General features: G+C 41.5%; 1 protein-coding gene across 7 annotated transcripts in view; it reads left to right on the top strand.

The window, feature by feature from the left end:
• tsc2 (TSC complex subunit 2) overlaps nt 1-24,052 on the top strand; it is a 34,052-nt gene that overhangs the window by 9,015 nt on the left and 985 nt on the right. For 6 of the 7 annotated variants that reach the window (XM_037106989.1, XM_037106979.1, XM_037106970.1 and 3 more), the window contains exons 16-39: nt 45-164; nt 1,125-1,247; nt 1,333-1,439; nt 1,557-1,722; nt 1,847-1,969; nt 2,451-2,585; nt 2,952-3,141; nt 3,292-3,385; nt 3,478-3,580; nt 10,124-10,218; nt 12,760-12,900; nt 15,448-15,609; nt 15,698-15,856; nt 16,664-16,776; nt 17,538-17,780; nt 18,422-18,670; nt 21,106-21,263; nt 21,854-22,455; nt 22,898-22,976; nt 23,068-23,154; nt 23,255-23,441; nt 23,539-23,678; nt 23,768-23,846; nt 23,936-24,027. In XM_037106989.1, coding sequence (XP_036962884.1) covers nt 45-164; nt 1,125-1,247; nt 1,333-1,439; nt 1,557-1,722; nt 1,847-1,969; nt 2,451-2,585; nt 2,952-3,141; nt 3,292-3,385; nt 3,478-3,580; nt 10,124-10,218; nt 12,760-12,900; nt 15,448-15,609; nt 15,698-15,856; nt 16,664-16,776; nt 17,538-17,780; nt 18,422-18,670; nt 21,106-21,263; nt 21,854-22,455; nt 22,898-22,976; nt 23,068-23,154; nt 23,255-23,441; nt 23,539-23,678; nt 23,768-23,846; nt 23,936-24,027 — 3,747 coding nt within the window. The remainder of the gene's footprint in view (nt 1-44; nt 165-1,124; nt 1,248-1,332; nt 1,440-1,556; nt 1,723-1,846; nt 1,970-2,450; nt 2,586-2,951; nt 3,142-3,291; nt 3,386-3,477; nt 3,581-10,123; nt 10,219-12,759; nt 12,901-15,447; nt 15,610-15,697; nt 15,857-16,663; nt 16,777-17,537; nt 17,781-18,421; nt 18,671-21,105; nt 21,264-21,853; nt 22,456-22,897; nt 22,977-23,067; nt 23,155-23,254; nt 23,442-23,538; nt 23,679-23,767; nt 23,847-23,935; nt 24,028-24,052) is intronic. The other variant, XM_037106998.1, reaches the window with a different exon arrangement.

The following is a 24,052-nucleotide window of genomic DNA, read 5'->3' as shown; positions in this document are numbered from 1 at the left end:
CTGCAGTGGCGTGATGTCAGTGTTTTTTCTTCCTCTCTGCATAGGTGGCCAGCCGCTCTCTGGTGTGTTCAGGGGCCCAGGAGGTTTCTGAGAGAGACCCCACAGCAGAGTCCCCTATGGAGGATGTCAGGACTGCTATACTGGGACTGCTGGAAATCCTGCAGGTACACACATGCGGATATTGAGGCTGGATTCACAAAAGTGGCAATAACTTTGATGTTAAGAAGTTATTTTAGAAAAAAATTGGCAGTTTCAAATGATCTGAAGTTTAAATAGTTTTGATGTTTAAAAAACTTCTTACATTGACCACCAGCATAAAGAAACAAACATGTATTTTTACTAAGCATGTTTACAGATATTTTTGCAGCCTGTCTGATAATTAAAACAACATGACTTTGGTTTACTGGTTATTGTTTTGTCCTTCTACTACCAAAAATCAAAACACGAGATGGAACCCTCATATCACTGTGGTTCGTCTTTTGAAACACACATAAAACAAATGTATTGCTTTCTGAGCCTGTTGAAGGTTGTTTTTTTTTTTTTTACATCACTCATCTTTATACATGGCACAGATTAAATATCTTAACCACTGATTAGTATCAACTTTTTAGCCTAAAGGCCTGTGTCCATAAAGCGTGGGTATTGATTGACATTAGCCGTGTAGCTAACTTTACGTTACATTTAAAGAGGAGTGACACATCTAAGAGCAAGCTTACAATGTGTAGACTGATAAAGCACAACACTCATCAGCAACGGATACTCTCCCAGGAATGGGATTTCTTTCTCTGTTATGATTGGTTACATTAAAAAGATCAACAGTGATGACAGAAAGGCCTTTCTTAAAAGTTCAGATATTGTCAACTAGAAGGCAATAAAAAAGGAATAAAGAAATAAAGGCAGGGTGCTTAGAAAACAGATTCTGGGTGTAGCACTTTCTCTCTCTCTCCTCCTGATGAAAGATGGTGGCACTCAGAAGTGAATGACATATGGCCACAGGTCCTATGATGACAGTGTTATTGGAATGGGAATGTTCCCATGTTGCATTTTGTCTTTTACGTTTTTGTGAATGTGGAAGAAATGTAATGAATTGACTGAGAATCTGCCGTCTTCTTCTCTCCTGGCAGAGCAAGCTTTACAGCCTGCCAGCCAGTCACGCTAGTCGTGTGTTTGAGTTGCTTATCAGTCACCTGCAGCTTCACTACAAGAACAAGTACTGCTCAGCTATTGCCTCCAGTATCAGACTACAGGTAGGAGGCATTCATTTTTCTCTGTGTATATCTTACTCCATTTATCACACACATGCCCAGTGACTTTTTTTTTTTCCTCCTTCAGGTGTTTGACTTCTTCCTGATGATGAGAGCGGACTCCCTTCACCGCCTCGGAGTTCCCAACAAAGACAGGGTCATGAGGTTCAGCCCTTACTGCTACTGTGACACAGGGTGAGGACGCACATACACCGCTGTGTGTTGTCATGCCTCTGACCTGCATTTGTTCTGCTTATTATAGTCCAATCAACTAAATATTAACAGAACTGTTAACTGAATCTGTTGTTTTAGGGAGCCAGAGAAGCGTGTGAGTGAAAAGAAGCCCACAGGTTCAACATCTCCTCCTGCTGGCAGCCCCGCTCCCCCTGCTGCTGCTTCTGCTTCTACAGCCACAATGCGTTCAGCCTACCTGCCCTATGCACCTGCCTTCAGTGTTCTCCTGCAGTGCCTCAAGATGGTACGCATGCATAAAATTATTATACCCACAGAGAACTGGCATGCATGGACAGCAATGTCTCAAAATTTTGTTGGCTTTTTCCTGTGGAAAGAATACACTTTGCAGATCTATGTTTCTCTTGTAGGAGACAGACTGGAAGGTGCTGAAGCTGGTTCTTGACAAGCTGCCCTGGATGCTGCAGTACAAAGTGCTCCTGCTCACATCACCATGCAGCTTGGACCAGCTCTGTTCTACACTCTGCTGCATGGTAGTGCAAATAAAGTCACATGAATACATATGTATACTCACCTGTCTACACTAGACGTGGGGATAGAATTGATTTGATTTTTTTGATTTAGTCAAGTCCATCAAGATTGTTTCTTGAAAGCTTGCAGTAGAAAAGTAACTTAAAACCAAATTATTAACAATATGGTTGCCTTTAACAATTTTGTTGGGCTGTACGATCCCAACTGCTGAACCAGTTGTTTGTTGTGTTTATGTACCAAGCTAGGCTACTTCTTCAGTGATTCTTTTAACTCTCAACAAAATATTAATTCTGCAAATAATGGTTAGTTGGTTGAAACCTGTGAAGAATTTTAAGGCTATCTCTTTGACTTTGTTGGTTTAAAAACATTGTGTGCAACAATACTATTACTATAACAATACTAACAATACTTGAGTTTTGGTGTAGATGGTTTAATGTTGCCTCATGTCCTTCATTTCTATGTGCCATGTCTGTGTGATTGTAGGTGACGGATCGGCTGATCTCAGAGCGCTTGAAGAAGACCCCAGAGGGGTTTTCACGCACTGATGTTCAGCTGGCGGTGGTTCCTGTCCTCACAGCAATCACCTCCTACCATAACTACCTAGAGCAGTCAAGACAGGTACATACGATTGTCTGTAGAGAGTAATGAATGCTCATGGCCAGTGATTTTTATTCCATATAGTGCCATACAGTATGGCAAAAATTATGAGGTTATATGTAATGCCAAAAGGAGTAATGTCATGATTTTCCCTATTTTTTAAGGTAATATAGAACCTGATGACAGAGATGTTTGTTGACAGAGTTTTAAACTTAATGCTACATGTTGTGTTCTGTCTATGTTGAATATTCTTTATTCAGATGTTTCTGTACACCCATGTATAAAGCGCACCAGTGGTTAGGCTACAGGTAAAGTAGTACAGGCAGCTGTTTGTGTTCTCTGGTGTTCCCACATGTGAGGCTTTTTTAATCTCCTTTCCCTCTACAGAGAGAGCTGGTTCAGTGCCTTGAGACTGGCCTCATTTACCGCTGTGCCAAGCAGTGTGTGGTGGCTCTCACAATGTGCACGGTGGAGATGCCTGACATCATGATCAAGCTCCTGCCTGCTCTAATTGTCAAGCTCACGCACATCTCTGCAACTGTTGCCATGGCATCCCCTATGCTTGAGTTCCTCTCGAGTGAGCACAAAAAGCTTTTCTTAAAACTAATTTTTTTTCACAGTGTTCTGCACCATTGTTAAATGTTCAAGGTCAATGCCCAGCGCAGAGGGAGCAAAAAATAAGAGGATGTTGTGTTGATATGTTCTTTTCTTTTATTCTGTTTCACAGCTCTGGTGCGTCTGCCCCATCTGTATGCCAACTTTGTAGCTGAGCAGTATGTCAGCGTGTTTGCCATCTCTCTACCTTACACTAACCCTTCTAAGTAAGTGTTTACATAGACACAAACACACATTCTCAGATACTCAGACATACTCAGACACACTCTGACATGAGTGTTTCTTTGATTCCCATCAGGTTCAACCAGTACATTGTGTCCCTGGCCCACCATGTGATTGCCATGTGGTTCATACGCTGCAGACTTCCCTTCCGCAAGGACTTTGTTCAGTACATCACAAAGGTGTGTGCTTTTTCTTCACCAGGACTGTAAATAAGAAAAAATAGGTTTTATCTTCAAACTCTCAACTTAATCACTTTCACATTCCCACCTTTCACAACTACACAAACAATATATGCAGAGAGAAAGACCAGGAACGATATAATACTGAGGAAGTACAAAAGCATAACTCCCACATGAAACTCAATGTCATCAATGTCAACCTCTGCTAACACATTTCTAAATGAAAATTTTACACCTCTGGAAATATTTTCTTTTATGTGCAGCAACTTTTCTAAACTCTCTCACACGCAGGGTTTCCACTGGGTCTTAAAAGATCTTAAAAAGTCTAAAATTTTAGGCCTTAAAAACGTCTGTTTTGCATAAACTGATAAACCTGTACCCTGACACATTCACCCACTCACTCCATTCTTCATTGTTTGAGTTGCTCTGTGAATGGCATTTTTTTTTTTTTGGTTATTAAGTAATTCTGGTACTGTATTTTTCCATACTTCGTGTAAGTCTTAAATTGAGTTCAAAATAGTCTTCATATGGTCTTAAAAAGTCTTAAATTTGACTTGTTGAAACCTGCAGAAACCCTGTAGCAGGAATAGCATGAAACATGAGGAATACAGATGAGAAAACAAGCTGAATTCTAAAAGAAACTAGTGATGGAGAGCGATACTGATTACGTGTCCAGGCCAATATCAGCCAACAAATGTTCTGCTTGATGCGTCACAGAAAACAGTGTTCACACAGACCACTGAATGACAGTAGAGATCTCATGTGTCATTTAGTCACAGTGTTCTTGGTCATAATCAAGGAATGGAAATAGCACCGACCACCAGTGTAGTGCTGCACAGATATGCAGCTTACATATTCAGCTTATGGTGGGGCTGTTCAGAGTAACTGCCTGTATATGTGCAGCTAAATTAGAGATTTTTATGACCTGTCAGCATAAAAAAGGGTATTTATTAAATACAATTTTTGTCTGCGTTTTAGGCATTTTATACAAAGGGAAACAATAGGTAACTGAAAACAGCCGTTTTGCCAAACTCTTCCCAGGATAAATATACACAGAAACTAGTTTAAGATGTTTCTGAAATGATGACGCAGGAACACACATGTCAGTGTGTGTGTGTAGCATCAGAGTACACTTCTCAAAATTAGGGATATTGGGATATGGGTGCAAAGATACCTGTACATGGAATAAATGTCAAATGAAATGTGTTACATTATTTTAGGGGAACAAAAAAAAAGTCACAAAAAAACAAAATAAAAAAATTAGATATGTGACAGAATAAACCGTCAAGTGAAACAGTAAAATATCCCAATATGCCAAACTCATTTTGAGTAGTGTTTGTGTTAAGATATTGGAGTGTTTGAGTTTTTACGTTGATGGAATGGATGTTATATGTTTATATTTAGAAATACACAATTTCTTTGGTGGAATTGAGACAATTACAGCTGCTTGTACTATTTTGCTGACAAAATAGCAGTATTCAGGAAGATTCTGTAAAGGGAATTCATGTTTCACTGACTTGCTCATAGTATTCGCTGTAACTGAGGGACTGAGTTTATACAGTTTACAATGTGCACACGCTAGCCCAGTGAACAAGGCCATACAGCCGTGGGATATGTGTTTTCAGGTGTGTTTTGTAATGAAACACTTGTTTGAATGGAAATTTAAAAAAAGAAAAAAAAAGAAAAGAAACACGCTTTGAAAATTACTGTGTACATGTGGTCAATATATCAAGGACAAGCATAGGTGGAAATAAGAATAGATTCATGTTTATATTTTTAATGAAAATTTGCAGTGGAACTTGTACTTGAAGCACCATTACATTAATCAATTTCACAGTCCAGAATACATTTAGTCAGTATGGTTTGTATGTTACACATCCCCTCCAAAAAATCCAAGTGTCTTTATTTGTTAAACATATAGAGAGGACACTATCTCATCATGTATCTTTGCTATGGCTGCTGGCTGAGAGATACCTCACATAATTTGTTATATGGAAAGTCAGTGATTTGCACTGAACCTATTAAGTATCAGAAATGAGAAATAAGATGCAGGATAAATGTAGGTGTCTTCTGAACTCTGATCCCAGTTTCATGTTCTTTTAGTGTCTTGCTTTCAAATATGTCTATCAATATCTAAATAGCTATGATGAAGTTATATACTGAACATTTGATTACAAAGGAATACATAATAATATTTGGTATTAAAGCATTAAAGTCATTTTTACCTTGAAGCCTTCTGCTGTAGACCTCAACAATTCTGAAAAAAACTTACCTGGCAAGCTTACTGAGTCCAACCACTTTCTTGTTTGGGAGGTACGCTATGTGAGCCTGGAACATTCAAACAAAGTGTTATCAGTGTATTTGTTAATAAAAGTTCACAGACAAATGTGTGTTTTTATATAAAAAAACAAATTTAAGGCATCTGTATATCTTCATTTTGGCAATTTAACATTATCCAGTATATTCTTATCAAATATCAATATTTGCAGTCACTTGACTGGAATTCAGTGACCCTGAATAATTACCTTGCCAAAGAAGGGCACCAGGTGATGTTCACAGAGTGAAAACAGGTTGATATCCTTGACGATCACCATCTCTTCATGGTTTTCATCAAATATAGCATCATTTAAGATATCTGTGGATTAGATATTCATTTTTTGTCATACTGGAGCAAAGGATGAAAGCAAAAGTGACAGAGTGACAGACTCCATTGTTTTACAAATCAGAAATGAGACCCAAGATGGGCTTAAACATATGGTGCTGCTGTAGGGTAGTCACAGAATGTAATACAGTTGACAAAATGATCTTTGTACTTTTCCTTTTCAGAATTCATATGGAAAGTTTCAGCACCGTTACTGACAGTTTTAAGTAGTTCTCAGTTTAAAAAAGAAAAAAACATCCTTACCCTGGGTTGTTTCTTTGTAGCCTTTAGTGAGGAACTGCATGGCTTTGGCAGCACGTAGTGGTGTACATAGAAGGCTCTCCCGCTTGACGTCTTCTCCAAGCTCACTCAGTATGGTGGTATAGGCTTTCTCAATGTGAGACAGCTTGTCTGCATTTTGATTCTCATCAGCTACTCCATTCTTTGGTGAAACATGGCAAAACTCCATTCTGGCTCTTCGGTCTGCTTTCAGTCAGAGATGCTGCGGATACAATGAAACAATCAGCTGTTGGCTCAGTGATCTCAGTGAGGACATCCCCTGATTTTAAGGCTTGATGTGAGGCCCTCAGGCAACAGCATGACAGGAGCAAATGACCATGTGAATCAATTTAAAATTCCCTTTACTTTAATGCTATGGAGCAGCAGTTGACTGATCCTGTGATTTGAGGATGAATACCTTGAAGTCAGTTGCTCTGATTGGATGTCACAGTAGGCTTACCCCCACTCCTGTGCAAGCCTTGACCTGCTTTTGAGGCCTTTGTCTACTGTTCATGGGGGGTGAAATAAAGTTGTATGAAACTTAGCTGATGGCTAAAATAAAGGCCTGGACTATCCAACATTTAAAACTGTATGGCAGGGGTGGCCAACCAGTCAGAGGCTAAGAGCCACAGTTTTTACTGTGTTACTACAAAGAGCCACATCATACACATGGGCACACATGAACTACCCCAATCCCTTCCCCTCACTCTCTCGCTCTCTCTTACACACAGAGACCTCTGCTCTGCCAGATTTACTGTAAATGTCACACATCAACATGATAATGACAAAAACTAACTCCCACAGAACTAAGACCACAGGTCAGTCATTTTCAACAATGAACACTGTATGCACTGTCTCACAAACAAACTCTCAACTCTCTTCAATGTTCAGTTCATGTCTACAAACAAAAATATAATATAGGGTTTTTCTATAAGTGAACACTCTCAAAGTGCAGACTTTCTCAACCAAAGTGCACAATTTCTGAAAGTGCACACTTTTATAATAATTAAAGAACACTTAATACTTTTAAACTCTACTTTTATACTTTTTCTCAGCAAATCCACAACTGCAATAACCATTGTGACCAGCTGTTCTGTAGGCAGCTGAGTTTTAAACTTTAAAAGTATTAAAAATAATTTGCCTTCACTGTAAAATATGTTTTTTAATTATTATAAAAGTGTGCACTTTGATAGAAAAACCCTATAATTTACAATAGCATTTTTTCTCTTACCATGCATGTTGCTTAGTGGGACTTCTGGCATTCCTTGCCCTCAACAATCCTTTTCAAATCTGGTTTATAGTCAGTTGTTGCCACTCTAAGCAATTCCTTCACATGTGTGTCTGTCAGAACAGAGCGATGCTTTGATTTAACATGTTTCAGGGTAGAAAACAGAGACTCGCAGACGTATGTTGACCCAAACATTGACAGTATCTTCAGCGCAGCCCGTTTGACATTTGGGTACTTTTCCATTGGCACACTTTTCCAGAATTCAATGGTCCCTTCTCTCAAAGCAGGTTTCAGTTGGTCCTCTTCACAAAGATCGATCATCTCCAACTCAGCTGCAGCCTCATCTGTGACCAGCGGTGTTTTCAAACCGGCCGTCTCCGCATTAAACGGGTCAACGATGAATGTAATCTGTGGCCTTTTCAGTTGAGGATCATGGAACCGGGTCACAAAGCTTTCGTACAGGTTTTCAACCATTGTTGCATATCTGGCTGTTTGCTTATTCAGGACGGTGTTGGTGACTTGCCCGCTGGCTTTTAGCAGAGTGGGAAAATGCGTTAAATCTTTCTTCTGAATATGCGTCTTGAACAGCTTCAATTTGTTGGCGAACGCAAACACACTTTGCACCAGGTCAGGCAGTATTTTTGACTTACCCTGCAGGGTCAGGTTCAGTCTGTCCAAGTGGCACAGCATGTCGACCAAAAAAGCCAGATCCATAGTCCACTTAAGGTCTGAGAGCTCGGGATAGTGCTTATCCTTCTCTTCCATGAACAGTTTCACAGCATCCAAAATCTCAAAGAAGTGACAAAGTACCTCACAGTGCAGTGCAGCGGCAAGTCACCTGGAAGGGATTGGTCCACAATCTTTTGACACAGACCGTGTAAATATTGCCAGCTGAGGCTTGTCTTGTATGTCACAACACTCATCCAATGCGATGCTAAAATACTCACAGGCTTGAAGGTCGGAGTGCAACTGTGATTCAATAGCCGTGTTAATGTCTGATATTCTGTGTTCAACCGTGTGGCGGGACAGTTGGATGTCTGATACCATTCGTTTTAGTTTGTCGTTTTCAAGAGACAAGATTTCAACTATGTCACTGAGGCATGTTTTGATGAACTCCCCTTCATTGTATGGCTTTTTAGCCCGTGCGATGTTCCAAGCAAGTTTATATGATGCGAGCGTTACGGTCTCTGAGTGCTTCATAAATTTTTGGAACACTTGTGTCTGCTTTTCTGCCTGACCTTTCAAAGTTACCAACTTGTGCTTGCGAAGTTCAGTCCCCTTTGGAAATTCCTGGTCGATGTTAGCATGGAGTGAACTGAAGTACTGCTGAAGATTTGAAGCCTTGAAATGCTGCTTGACATATAAGGCAGAATGGCTTGCCATTACGTTCAACAACAAAAAAAAAAACTCTCCCACTCTTTTAAAAACGTCCTGTGTTCATCTTCATATTTTCGTTTTGCTGTGCATTTTTTCCCTACCATTTTGACAGTGAATTTGGTAGGCCTACACACTGCTCAACGAGTTTCCCTCCAAGTCATTTGCGTCAAACGCGCATGCGCGTGATATGCACGGACTGTAAAAAACACACAAACACAAAATTCGACATGAATGTAAGAGCCGCACGAAACCGGGCAAAGAGCCGCATGCGGCTTGGGAGCCGCGGGTTGGCCAGGCCTGCTGTATGGCAATGAAGGGTTATTGGATGGTTGTGTAATGGTTAGACTCCTTTACATAACAGGAAATGTGTGACATTTTGTATGTATGTTCTTCTTGCTGAGAGTAATATTATAAAGTCTTTACCGCTCTCACACCTGTGTGTTAATTGTTTAGCTCCAGCCAGCAGGCAGTTGGCTTAGCTTTGCATAAAAATGAGAGGTAGAGACAGCTAACACTGATCTGTCTCTGTGAAATTACCATATAGGTTGAGACTTGAATAATAACATATAATGTTTTACTTGGGGAAGTCTAGAAGTGCCGCCTTTCTTTGTTACTCTTGGACTGAGCCAGATTGCTCCCCCCAGTCTCTGCTCCCCCCAGTCTTTTTTGATAAAAACTGCAGATGTGATGTGTTCCTTAGCCCATGTAGTAATATCTTTTATACAGTCATGTGTTTTGTAACACTGTCACCAATTAATCAATATTACAGATAAACCTGTTTACGTGAGGAGATGAATTGGAGCATTTCACAGCTTTTCAAGTCACAACTTGGTGGAAATGTGTTACTGGCAACATTGACAATAACATAACTTGAGACACACAAATCAATGAAGTTGATTGAGTTGAAATATTGACTATACTTTCTTTGCCGAACCAATGTGTCTGGAACCGGGATTGTACATTTCTGTTTTGCATTTTTGCATCTTAACTGTGTTACTGTTTTTATCTCTTTGTTCAGGGTCTGCGATCCAATGCCCTGCTGCCGTTTGATGACAGTCACGAGCAGAGTTCATTTCGTGCACGCAGCACCAGCCTCAATGAAAGGCCCAAGAGGTAAAGCACACGACAGACGGATACATCAGCAAACGCTGCTGCACCAAGAGGCAGTACCACACACTGACCATGTGACTATTGTTGTGTAAGAGGGTTGGGGTTGCCAAGGTAACAGGGGACTCAGCATGACTGGTACTGTGGTGTGATGGTTGCCATGGTGATCATTAGTTCATGTTATTTATTGTTTATTCTTGTTTTTTCAAATTTTGTTTTTGCTTTACACATTTAGTTTTTTAAGATTCTAAATTCACTTCCCATATTATGACATACAGGGGGTGGACGAAATATCATGAGCACCTGTATAATACAATTTGAATGTAATCTAACGGAATAACATGATGGCAAGTTTTTGGTGGCATTTGTTTTGTTATCCAGGTGTTTGTGTCCACCACCTGTATCATATAGAAGTACATATTGTACATGGTGATGGCATGAAGAAAAACCTGTAGGGTTCACTTTTTTCCTGCTGTCACATGTTGCCATCTGTTCAGTGAATACAGAGTGTACATGTGCACAAAGAGAAATACACACCGTCTTTCACACAAAGGTGTAAGGAAGCTTTTCTCAGCAAGGCGCCATTCTCATCTGTATCTGTGAATGTTTGTTGGTTGTCTGTGTCTTTATCCTAAAATCCCGGGATAACATCCACGATAAATCATTACAACACCATATAGGTAATCTCGGAGAGAAGAAAGGGACTGAAGTGAGGTTTAACTAACTGTGATGTGCCTATACTACTAAACAGATGTTGGCTGTGATCCATAGTTTTGTTGCGAATGGAAATACAACGAAAAAGAGATTCAGCCATTTGAATAGATTCAAAGGTGTTTCTCTACGGAAATGACTTGGGAGTGTGGATGCGCGTGCTTTTCAACCCAAAACATTGAAAAAAATTCTCAGTGCATGTCAGTTTGTATTTTGAAGACAATAATTATTATAAAAAACAATATCGTTTAACACCACCCCGCGAACGCTGGATGAGCCGTTTCCTAAAGAATCATTTTTTGCTGCTTTCCCTTTTTTTTTTTTTTTTTTTTTAAATTATTTTATTGCTTCTTTGCAAAGAAATTCATTGAAGCTTTTTCACTCTAATCCCTTATCATTCAAATGCATATGTTTATGAAATAGAAACTGCAGCCACTTCAACCATTTTTCTTTCTATTTTGGAGACGATTAAAGCAGTCTTTAATGAATTATCCTTCTCCTCCATTACTGGAATCTAATTCTAAACGGTGTAATATTAATCCTGGATAGTAGAATAGTAACAAAAGTAAGGAGTAAGGAAAACTTCTGTGAAAGAACGCTCGTAGCAGGAACAAAAGTTGGAAGAAACCCCAGGAAGAGGATGGATCCTTTTCCCAGGATGGACAGACATGCAGCAGATGTTGCATGTTTGGTTTCAAACAGAATTAATAGGAAATAAACAAATAAATAAAGCAGCGCAGCTTTCAAATTTCAATGTTATGAATGAAGCGACAAACTACTATTATACTATACAGCTCGACTCAAATCCCAAATACTGCTTTTTACAGTTAACTTATGGTGCCTCTGCTAACATCAGTTTCTCGCACTTTCTCATCAACCCACTTCAGTGTTTTGTATTGCGTAATCATTCATCCAGTGATCTGTCTTTGAGCTGCTCATTGCCACTGTCGGGTTGGAGTGCTGCATGCCCGATTTCGTATGAATAATTTCAAGTTCAATATTTAGCCTTTACCTTCTAGATCTATCTAAGTATCAATATACAACAAGAAAAAGAGTCTCATTCAGTATTTAGTCCAGACTTGCATTGCTCCAACCCTCAGGTTTAACCCAGCATTTCATTCTCAGTTTCATTATTTGTTTTTCCTATGTTTTAACTTCCATGATGTCAGGCCTGTGCTGAGTCCATCCCTACTATTTTACTTCTCCTGTATAAGTCCTTGGCTTCTCTACGTACCTGCTGTGTGAAATAATGTTTATTTAGTTGCTCCTCCTGAGTACTTTGTGTGTGTGTTTCCTTTTTGAGTAGCAGAAGCTCTTTTACCCTCTGCTGGAGCTTGTCCGTTTTTCCTTTCAGTTGATGTTTATCTTTTGTTTTGTTCCTCTTTTTCTTACTCCGCTCTCCTGTAATCTGATTCATAGTGTTCACTGCTGTTAATTTTCACCTTGTTTTGTTTTTCTTTCAATTCTTCATTTGACCCCTCCCCTGCCTCCTGTGATTGGGTGCTGCGTTGTGGTTGTGGTTTTGGGGGGTGGTCATGTCATCTTGGATCCTTCCTGCATTGCTCCTGGCCCCTCCCTTCCCCTGTGACCTCTGACCTTTGTGGCCCTATCCTCTGTACCCTGACCCCTCCCGCTGCGTGGCGTGTGTCCTTTGGTCACCTGCTCATGTTGCTCTGGTGACGATTCCTGCTGTCTCCTGGCGTACCTACACACACCACACTCTCCCTCCACACTCCCAAACCACCGCCGTCCTCATGATGACCCACCTCATTACTGCCCACTGCCACCTTTCTGCCAACCCGGCCGTTCCCCTCGCCCTTCCACATGGGTGCCCAGTCTGCGGGCAGCAAAAATGGCGAAGGCAGCGGCAGCGGTAGCCAATAGCAGCAGCTCTCCAGTAAAAGAGCTGAGGGACCTGTCAGCCATGGACGCTTTCCGCTCCCGCAGCATCAGCGTCTCCGAACACGCGGTCCGCAGGTTAGAGAAGATCCTTACGGGTAACCAAACAAAAAAAACAACAACAACCCAAACACTTGTTACTTTCCTCCATGGGATGGTTGATGGGGTGTAGGGTCATTGTCATGCGGGTCCGTTGGGTGGTTTGTTGCCAGGGAAACACCTGGAGAGGGTGGTGCATGCTGGAGGAAGTTTTGTGTGTCAACCTTTTTGGTTTGTTTTGGGCTACGATCATACGTGTGCTGTTTTACTTTTAGTTTTTATGATTTGCTTTTGCATGCAGTGTTTGCAGCAGACATCAGAAAATATTTGATGTTTCTGCATTTGATTTTGCTCTAACACAGATTCTGCTTATTTTTAATTCAATTTTTGATTTGTCCTTTTGGTTTGACTTGGTTTATCTTTTGCATTGCTGGGTGTATTGCTGACTGGTTTTGATTGGCCTAACAACAAATGAATGGCAGGAGGGAGAGGTACAAAGCATGTGTATCCAAAGTGATGGGATCTTATCCCCCCAAAAAATGTGACCAACAACTCTGCCTCCTGTTTCTGGGTGGGCTTCCTTGACTAGTGAAAGGGACAACAGCAACACAACAGCTTTGTTTGCTTCCTTGACATAATTTTGTTTCGCTTCACTCACAAACACTGTCTTGCTATGACCATGGCAATCTCATAGTGTGGGATATCAGGACTAGCTGGGCTGATATAAACCTTGAAATGTTTGAATATTACAGACTGAACTCATTACATCAACACACACATATACACATACACACACAAACACCTGACTTATCTTCATACCTTTATCTCTGCTTGGCTGACTTGATGTGTGATCTAACATTGCAGTTGTCAGCAGTGGCTGCAGTGCCACTATTTTGAATAAGCCATACCCTCCTGCCCAACAGATGGCAGTAAAAGCCCAGTAAAAAATGACTGTTGTATTTACTTTATCAGACTAAACAACTGCAGTGTTGATCTGTTTAACCTGCTTCAACTGCTAAATGGCTGCAAATCTGCTATTTTCTCAAACAGTTGGTTTTGTGTCTCTTGAACGGTAACAACTGAGTGACGAGTACGATTGAGACCTATTTGACTTCAGGCAACACGACCATGTGTTTGACTTTAAGGTGACATTTTTTCTATTTGATATCAGGAAAAGACCCTAAACACATTTTGATGTATTTAATGTGTTTAGCTGAGCACTGAATTGTTATCAAAGCCATAGTACTCAGCTTTAGTTTGAAATGTTAAACTCAGTAAAAGAGAGTGCGAAATAATATTAGAAAGCACGCTCTGTTTCAGTCGTGAGCACCTCATGGTCATGTTGTCTGTCGTTAGGTGTTCAGTGGACATTGATGTAAAATATGAATCATTGTCAGTCGAAGAATGGTAAGTATAAAGTGTGAATAATTCAAATGCTGGGACTTGGTCTGAGTGAGAGACTACTTCTTGGTCCCTTTGTCAGAACTAAAACATCTGCACAGCTGTAGTATTGACATATTTCCACCTTCCAAGGACGTTTAACACATCCTTTGTGATAACACCAGAACTAGGTTCTATACAAAGGACGCAATTTTGAGTTTTGAAATCTTGACAATATTAATTTCCAGTTTGGACAGAATCTTGTCAGATAACACTCCCCCAACAATCATAGTGTCTTTTGTAAAATGCCAATTTATACAGGGCTGACACAAGTAAAGCTAAAGAAGTGATAATTCCACCAAGGACAGATGTTTCTCTCGCATCATTCTCTTTCGTTATTACTCCCGTAGCTGTCATCTGCCTCATTTTAGTATTTACTTCTTTATGTAACTTTTCTTTTGTTTATGTCAGGATGAGACACAAACACAGTCTGCCTGTCTTTACACCTCTCACTGTGCTGAACAGAGACATTGCAGCTGGGTGTGCTGTGTCTTCATTTTGACTGAAATCCATCCAGTATCTTTTCAGATCTGATTGAGCCTAATGTTGTCATTTTCTAAAGGTGCCATTAACCTGATTTGCCTGTAGAGCAAGCAGTAATGGTTGTTGTGGATACAGAGAGCCCCTGCTTACTCTACAGTGAATACTAATACAGAGATCTGGCTGCAGAGACAGTAGCACCCAGTTATACACATTCACTCACACACAGCTTTTTCCTGTTGGTTCCTCTGCAATCCTGGGGCTCACTAAACATCTAAACTGGTTATACCAGAGATCCCCTCTGCCTCCTACACGGAGGTTATTTACATTGAACGAAATAATCAGTGTGAGGCCACTTAAACTGCGTCCCAGCATGCATCTGTGTTTGTGTGCCTAAGAAAATGTAATCTGTTGGTTTATTTGCTTATATATATGGATGCATGTGCGCATATAAATACTTGTGTTGCATGTGGTATAGACAAAACAGGAAAATTGGTGCCTAATACACATGTAATTCTGCATTTCTCGCTTTGTATCTGTATCAGAGCCTGCATGTCTCTGTGTGCACTGATTACGAGTTAAAATCTCTCTGGATCCTGTGTGCCTCCCTATTTCTACTCTGCTGTCCTCACAGATGCTTAAACACCTCTCTGTTCCATCCTGTAGGATGCACACCTCGACCACCACCTGCAGTCTGGGCTCTGCCGATGAAAATGCGGTGACTCAGGCGGACGAGGGGCTGAAAACTGTCCACCTGGAGCTCACTGAGACCTGTCTGGACATGATGGCGAGATATGTCTTTTCCAACTTCTCTGCCCTGCCTAAAAGGTTGGCAAGGAGTTTTATTTCCCTTTATCAGTGCATTTGGTGGTTGGGGTGATGTTTTCTCAGGAATTGAAAGAATTTGTCTCCTTAGGTCTCCCATCGCGGAGTTCCTTTTGGCAGGAGGTCGCAGTATGACCTGGCTGGTGGGCAACAAGCTGGTGACCATAACAACCAGCGGGGGGGTCAGAACGCAAGCGTTGCTTGGCCTGGACATGGCTGAACGGCTGGGTGGAGGAGGTGAAATGACGAGGTGAAGTAAACACATACACACAAAATTAAAATGGATCCTGTTGCATTTTCCTTGTTAGTGCGGCCCATTTGTTTTTCTTTTGCAAAAGCTGTAAATCGAACCCAGTTGTGATCCAAAGAACTGGACTGGGAGTGCTTGAAAAGATGGGTCTTGGTCTCAAGCAGACTGTGGTGCAGTGCACTGGGACCAACCAAAAGGTTTTTCTAATAGATATGTGGTTGTACCACAAAAGCTGATTTACTCATAAATCCATCTTCTGATTGTGACATGTTCAACAAGTGTTCTTATAATAAATCTAAGGCCTATAAGTCATGTATTCATGTAAAACAATTTCATGCTAACATAAATGCATACCAGAGGGAAGAATTTTCCGACTAATAGGTCAGAAGCTGTTAAAACTGCTGCACGATATCCTGCTCCATGTGCTTTGTCAGTTAATTTAGTGCCAAAAGTCTGTACAGTGATCCCACAGTAATAAACCTCAAATCACTACTATTCAGTTCTTTACAAGACTCATACTATTTATCCGGTCTCTACCTGTAAGTCATTATTCATAAAATGTGGTTGATTTGGAGTCTAATATTACTAAAAATGCTAATAATTACTTATTATATTTTAGCTCTTTGTTACACCAGAAACCAACCAACAACCAACCATAAAAACACAGCAGGAGCAATAAAGTAGTACATTTGAATTATCCACGCGGGTCACGATGATGAGCTAATGATGCAGGATGACAGTTGCCAAAACTGTATAATCGAGTTACCTGTCAGTCTGAACAGGAACTGCTCTTTGTTGGTCCTGCAGGTCAGACCCATCACTACATACCAGAATAACCAAAGAGGCTCCAGCCAAACTGGAGTCACAGTCAAGCCAGCAGCACAACAGAGCCACACGGATACGAGTCCGCTCCATGTCAGGTAATAAATATTCAGCTACATGGCAGGTTAGACTTTGCCTCCAGACTTAAAACATCCCATGGAACTCCAGCTGCTCTCTCATTATTTTTAGGCGACAACTATGAACTTAGTATTCAAGAGAACATTCTAATGTTTGTGGGACAAGATTTAAACATCTTACTGTAAACAAAAGTGTATTGTAGTTGTAGCCAGCACCTACCAGCATTTGGCTAACAGTGCTATTTTCGAAAATCCATTTTGAGCCATCTTGTAAAGAGCAGGAAAACTGAGGCTGTCTGGAAATGAGAGGTAATCGGTAGCTTTTATCCTAGAGGGATTTGCAAACAAGCTTTTATCTTTTCCTGCCTGTTTTATTTCTTCATGTTAGACTACAACCCACATTATTCCTGTCCCCTGATACATCTCATGCAATTTAAGATTAGTGGCATTATTTATCATTACTCTAATGAGTCATGAGGACATTCAGAGGGAAAAGGTATTCAGTCATGCTTCCTCGCAGTGATCTGCCATGCATTTAGTCTGTTTATACTTGGTGTGCTTTAGACTTTGTGTTGGTGGATCTGCATGTCATGAGGTATCAAAGCTGGATCTTGCTGCCTGTATTTTATGCCATTTCTGTGTTTTAATTATATTAATATTTTTGGCTTTGTCAGTCTACCTGAACATTTTTGTGTGCTTTCTATTTCAGATTGGCCTGAATATAATGTAAGAAAAAAAGCAGACAAATGATGAGGCTGACCTTCCTCTTTTGTGTGTTACAGGCGGCCATGCTCTCCGTGCTGGTCCTGCTCAGAGCCTCAGTCCTCTGGTGTCCCCATCTGAGGGCGAGTTAGCTGCTCCGCTCTCTCCCCCCTCCAGTTCCACCCTGGATGGTGTGGGTCCTCCGTCCTCCACTTCTGCCGCCACATCTGCTCCCCCACCTCTCAAAGACAACCCCAGTCTGGCTGAGTTTGTCCCCATGCTGACACAGGGCTGGGCAGAGATCTTCATCCGGAGACCGTCTGGTATGCAAACTGCACTGAATATCAACAGCAAAAGAAAGAATAGCAGGTTATCTGCAAATTGACAATAATCAGCAATACGAAATGGCATTTTTCGACGCACACAATGAACTGTCATATTGATTTTTTTCCTTTCAGGCCACCCTTGGTTTTTTATTTGTTGCTGGACAAGATAAAATTGATCTTGCAGTACCTTGAAACCTGCACACGATCATTAATCCCACAGTAAACATGCAGTCTGCTTTATTTTCTCTCTCTTCTTTCATTTGTACAAGTTTAAACATTTTTCATCAAATCATTTTATTTAAAGAGCACCCTGATAGATTTGGGGTGTGCAAACTACTCCTTTTGGTATTTAGCGTACTTAGAATTCAATAAAACAACCAATTTCACATTTGATTCAGTGTTTGTAGAAAGAGGAGTGTAATAGCACGTGAATATAATGATTTCATGTGTTTTTGCTGTTTCATACTGGTCTGATAGTGTCAACTAATGTGAGTGACTTCTTGGAAATAAATGGTTTAAAAATCTTTGACATGCTACATACCTTTGTATTTATGGGCAAAGATAATAAATCTGCCCTTGTGTGGTCTTTTTACAGCAGATCACTGGCCTCATGTGTGTCTTTCTCTCTGTTGTCACAGGAAACACGAGCTGGCTGATGTGTCTGGAGAACCCACCCAGTCCCTTCTCGTCTGAGCTCGGCAACATGCCGCTGCAAGAGCTCTCGAGTGTCCTCATGGCCATGGAGGGAGTGAAGGAGCCTCCCACCCAGACCGCCAGTGCTCCTGCCAGCACTGCTGCTCCTGCGCCAGCCCCTGCCCAGGAGCCCCTAACCCAAACACAGAGCAGCATTGGAGGGAAGGCCAACCTGATCCAGCGTTCCAACACTGGTGAGTCTGAGGAGAGAGAAGTGCTTCATCTCGTTAGTGTGTGTTGGTGGTTGGAATTGATCAGCAAACAAATTTTCATGATCAAAATGTGACACAGTAACACGGGCAGAATATTCAGCCACAGAGCAGAAAATCATAATGGATTGATAATCTTGTCTGCCTGACTCCCCTTTAATGGACTGAGATGGATGCCAGATTGCACGTAAACGCTCTATTTGAACCTGAAGGTAATCAATAAGCCAGCTCGGACTTGCTCAAGCTGCTCTGACGAGCTTTTGTTTTCTGCTTCAAATGTCTTTTTTCGCTCGGTGGTCTGTGCTTTTGTTCATCTTCTCTTTCTCTGGGGCTCACCTGCCTCCAGTTGTGCATCACCACATTTTCTTTCTTTACCCCATCAGCTCATCTTTTTTCCTCACTTTCAATTTCTACATTTTTCTTATTGCCCTTCTGACTTTTTTTTTACTTGTTCTGATTAGTTTGTTTTCATGTTTTTTCGTCCTCACAACCATGCTGGTTTCTGATTGGTGTGTTATGTGGCGTCATGTGCCACCAACCTGTCCTCTGGCGTCCTGCCTGCAGTGGGCGGCTCTCTCTGGTCTCTAGGTTTGGGCTCCTCTGCCCCCCCAGGCCCTCCGGCCCCGGGCAGGTTGCACAGGAGCATTTCCTGGGCAGGTACCGTCCACCACGTGTGCCCTAAAACCTCCCCCCTCCCTCCAGAAACACCTGGTGTAGTGTATTTCTTCTCACTTGCACAATCCAGCAGTCTGCCAGCACAAACTGTAATTTCATTATCACATTTAGTATGTATTATATTATATCCCACTGTAAGTTAAAAATTAACATTGGAAGATCCAACAACCAAAATGTTGATTTTCAAGGAATAGTTTGACATTTTGGGCTAAAAAAGAGATACATACATACATACATACATACATACATACATACATACATACATACATACATACATACATACATACATTATACATTATAGATGTGTTATGATAAAACTGTTTTGCCAGTTAGCTTAGCTTAGCATAAGTAATGGAAACAGATGCAATCAGCAAGCGTGGCTCTGTCCAAAGGCAACTAAATGTTTCACCACCTCTAAAGATATCATCTTATTTGTTTAGTTTGCAAAAAAGCGATGTCAAGCTTAGCTAACCGTCTTCGGTTCTGGTTCAGTATTTGATAGAATGAAGGCATAGGAATGAAATCAGTCTTTTCATAAACTAATAATAATCATGATCTTTAACTGTGTCAGTATTATAATCATGATAATCATAAGGGCAAAAAAAGGAAAAACATCAGCAAGAAAGCAAATATATGTATTTTTTCAAAATGTTGATTTTTTCCTTTAACTGTAACTGAAAAACACGTCTTCATAATTTTGCAGCCCTCCCCTGCATGCCTGTCAGATACCTCAGATGTGCAAAAGCTCTGCTGTTTTGTACTTGAAATTGTGCAAGTGAAAAAATTGAGCGTTTCTTCTTTAGCCTTCAGTCTTCTATTAACACGGGAGGGAGGGTCTGCAACAAGAGATGCTTGCACATGGATCAATCAGTCCAATGACACCTAAAGCTGGATTGTGATTTTTGACTCCTTCCATGATTCATTTTTTGTTCCTAATCATCTTCTCTAACTCTGTTGTCACTGAAATATACTCCCAGGTCGACCGTTTAACCTTTGACCTTCTGATGTTGTCAACAGGAAAGCCCAGACCTCATCCCACTAACATGCTCTTCCTTGCCTTACTGCTAGACCAGTGGGGCGATGGAAAAAATTTGCAGTGCAGTTTTGAGGACCAACTCTTGAGTGTCAGAAGACACCGGGCTGCGTTGGCTTCTCCTTCTCTGGTTGTAGAGAGGCTGATACAGGCCTGGTCTGGGCTGCTGTTGCAGTAGCTGGAGTGTGTTTGGGCCGAGATAACACGCAAAGTAACCAAACAGATGCATGACGTAAAATCAAGTAGATGAAGCAGTGATGGACAGAAGCTGCTTGCTGCGTTGATCTGTCTTTGTGTCTGATCTCAATGTTTGTAGGTTGGATTTACTAAAGGCCATGATCTAAATGTCTGTTCGTGTGTGTGTTTGCATCACCCACCTTGAGTTTGTTTGATCAACATGGATGCATCTGATTCTGTTTCATGTTACTCTGATGAATTTGACTGACTTGGTCTCTAGAATGTAGCTTTTGAAGACAAGGTGTGTGTGACATGTCAAAATTACTACTGTTGGCTGTGATGGAATTTTTTGTGTGTGTTGTGGGACTCTGGACGCTTTGTTTGTCTTTCTGGTTGTGTAACTAATAGTGGATGACACTGTGGTGTGTGTGTGTGTGTGTGAGACAGTATGTGTGTGACTGTGTGTGTGTGTGGGGTCTTAAGTGTTTGTGTATCCACTTGTAACCCATGTGCTTGTTGCTGTGTCCTGCTGTAGACTCTGTGGTGGTGCTGGAGGAGGGCTCAGGTGTCCCCACAGCACACACCCCCTCTGATTGGCTGGAGAGTGAAGAGTTTGAGCCAATGATCTCGGATCCTATCTTCATGTCCGCGGACAAGTTCACAAAGGCTGCACCAGCCGGAGTGCTCAGCAGGGTAGGTTGTAGTTTTCTATACACATGTTGTGGGTTGGTTGGACTTGTTCTGACTCAGTGTTGCAGGGGTTTGCATTTCCACAATAACAGGGCGACCTGATTGAAGGTGTGCATTTAAATAATGATGCTTCAATACTTGTCAACAGAGGGCAGTATAAATACTTCCTCTCCACAGTATTATGGAAGAATGATCTGTTGACAAAGCTCTGATATTTTGGTGATAAACACATCTTTTTCAATGTATTATACAAATTAAAAGTCCACTGTTATTTTTACTGTGAAGCAGTGAAATTAGGAAATGTGTACCACAGCATGGTAAACAATACAGTCTAATTCATAATTGATTTGATTATCGGCTGAGTAGAAATTAAACATCACCTATACTCATTTCAAGCAGGTTTTCCCATCTTTTCTCTTGAATAATAAGCTTTAACCTACCAGTTTTTCATTCTGCACTTACAGAACCACACTGCGGTTGTGTAAGTTTTAACAATTAGCTTATCTGCTAAAAAATGCTAACCCATCCCTAAGGTCCTTTTAAAGTCCTCACCCTGCTGTTTATTGAAATCATGTCTAATCTTTCTCCTCCAGTCCTCCTCCACCTCCAGTCAAGATGATGAAAAGTCGACGCTGGAGGAGGTGAGCGAGGGAGCGATTCCCATTGATCAGCCCACGATGGGACCATCCACTCCAGGCAGCCAGGGCCCTGAGCTGCCCTTCCAGACCCACACTCAGTCCCAGGGACATGGACTGAACAAGTCCAGCTCCTCTCCGGAGCTCCAAACCTTACCCGAAGCCTTCACCAAGGCCGCTATAGAGTCGGAGACTGTCCCAGCAGACACATCATTGCCCAGAGCACCTTCAGAGGGCAAGCCTCAGTCCCAGCAGCCTCACTTTGAGAAAGAGAAGATGGAGGGAAGCACAGGAGGGGACGTTAATGGAGGTCAGAGTCAAGGGGGTGAAGGCCCTGGTGTAGTGTCTACTCAAAGTGTAGGAGCGAGGATGAGGTTGGAGTTTCCAGCAGCACCTGCGCAACCTGGACCCATCTCTCCCAGCGGAGGCCACCGACCCCGCGGTCACACCATCTCTGTGTCGGCCCCCTCCTCCAGGAGGGAGAGAAGAACAGAGAGGGACTCGTACCACAGTCGACCCGGACCCAGCAACACAGAGAAGATCTCTGGACTGAGCCCCAGGTACTCAGAGATTTACACATGCCTCCGTCGCCTCTTTCTGCAAAGTCACTGACGCAATATGTTACATCAGTAAACTAATCTCTCTCACTGCTGTGATCCAGAGAGGCAAAGAACATTTTAATTACAACCTAGTTTTAAATAGAAAGATTATTTGAGATGATGATGAATAATCTGAAATTTCAGGTTTGAATCTGTATAGCATTTTCAATGACAAAGGATTATTAACTGCTCTCTAAAACCTGAAATGGATTATATTCTATATATACTAAACTGTATTTGCTCTTATTTTTATACATCTGTTAGTTGTATTTTTATACCTTATAGAATCCAGCGCCTATGAATCACAAATCTTTAATATGTTTTACATAAGTACAAACAATAATCAACATCTAGGTTATAAGCATTTTTTAAACACCTTTTTTTTAAAAAAAATCTCCTCTAGCTTTGTCTTCCTCCAGCTCTACCACTCTCCTTTCTTTGGGAATGAAGCCAACAAGCCGCTACTGCTGCCAAAAACTCAGGTATATTGGCCTCCGTGTATGTGACTGACCTGGAGTCTGCTCCAGCACATTTTTAAACAGCGTTGTTCATAAAGTTTATTTTCTGTGGTAGGTGATTGACCGTGCTGTGAAGGTTCTGGACCAGATGCCTCCTTATGACACCCACAAGATTGGAGTGGTGTTTGTCGGAGCTGGTCAGGTGAGAACACACATCTCATTGCTGTCTTAATTAAATACTACTGTCAGATAGTTCTTCTAATCGCCGACCCTGCCCCTTCCATCCTCTCCACTGTCTTTAGGTTAGCAACGAGGTCGCCATCCTGTCAAATGAGTATGGTTCAAACCGCTACGCTGCCTTTCTAACGGGCTTGGGCAAATTAATCCACCTAAAAGACTGCGACCCCGACCAGATCTTCCTTGGAGGGCTCGACCAGTATGGAGACGACGGAGAGTTCACTTACTGCTGGCATGACGACATTATGCAGGGTGAGTTCAGGGAAAATGGTGGCATAAATGGTAATGTAGTAATTATTTCTCTTCCACAGGCACTCTGTTTATTATTAATGAACTTGTGTCTGTGCAGCGATCTTCCACATAGCCACACTGATGCCAAACAGGGAGAGTGACAAGGGCTGCTGCAACAAAAAGCGCCACATCGGCAACGATTTTGTCATGGTGGTGTACAATGACTCTGGAGAGGAGTACAAGCTGGGCACCATTAAGGTACATATACTCACATGCATTAGAGTCTGAAATCTGCAGTGTATATTTCTACTTCAATGCTGCCATTTTGACTCTTTTCCTCCTGTTAGGGTCAGTTTAACTTTGTAGAAGTCATCATAAAACCGTTGGACTATGAATGTAACCTGGTCACCCTCCAGTGCCGCAAAGGTGAGCTGAGATTTGCATTTTCTCTGACTTTGTTTAATGCCAATGCTGACTTTTGTTCAACTTGTACTCCTTCTCCCGTTTTCTTTCAGATCTGGAGGGGTTAGTAGACACAACGGTGGCAAAAATCGTTTCCGACCGAAACCTTCCTCTCCTCGTCAGACAGATGGCTCTGCATGCCAATGTAAGTCCTCCCCTTATCTCTCCCA

The sequence above is a fragment of the Acanthopagrus latus genome, chromosome 1, assembly GCF_904848185.1.
Source record: "Acanthopagrus latus isolate v.2019 chromosome 1, fAcaLat1.1, whole genome shotgun sequence".
Taxonomy (NCBI): Eukaryota; Metazoa; Chordata; class Actinopteri; order Spariformes; family Sparidae; genus Acanthopagrus; species Acanthopagrus latus.
This window is presented reverse-complemented; position numbering and strand designations above follow the sequence as displayed.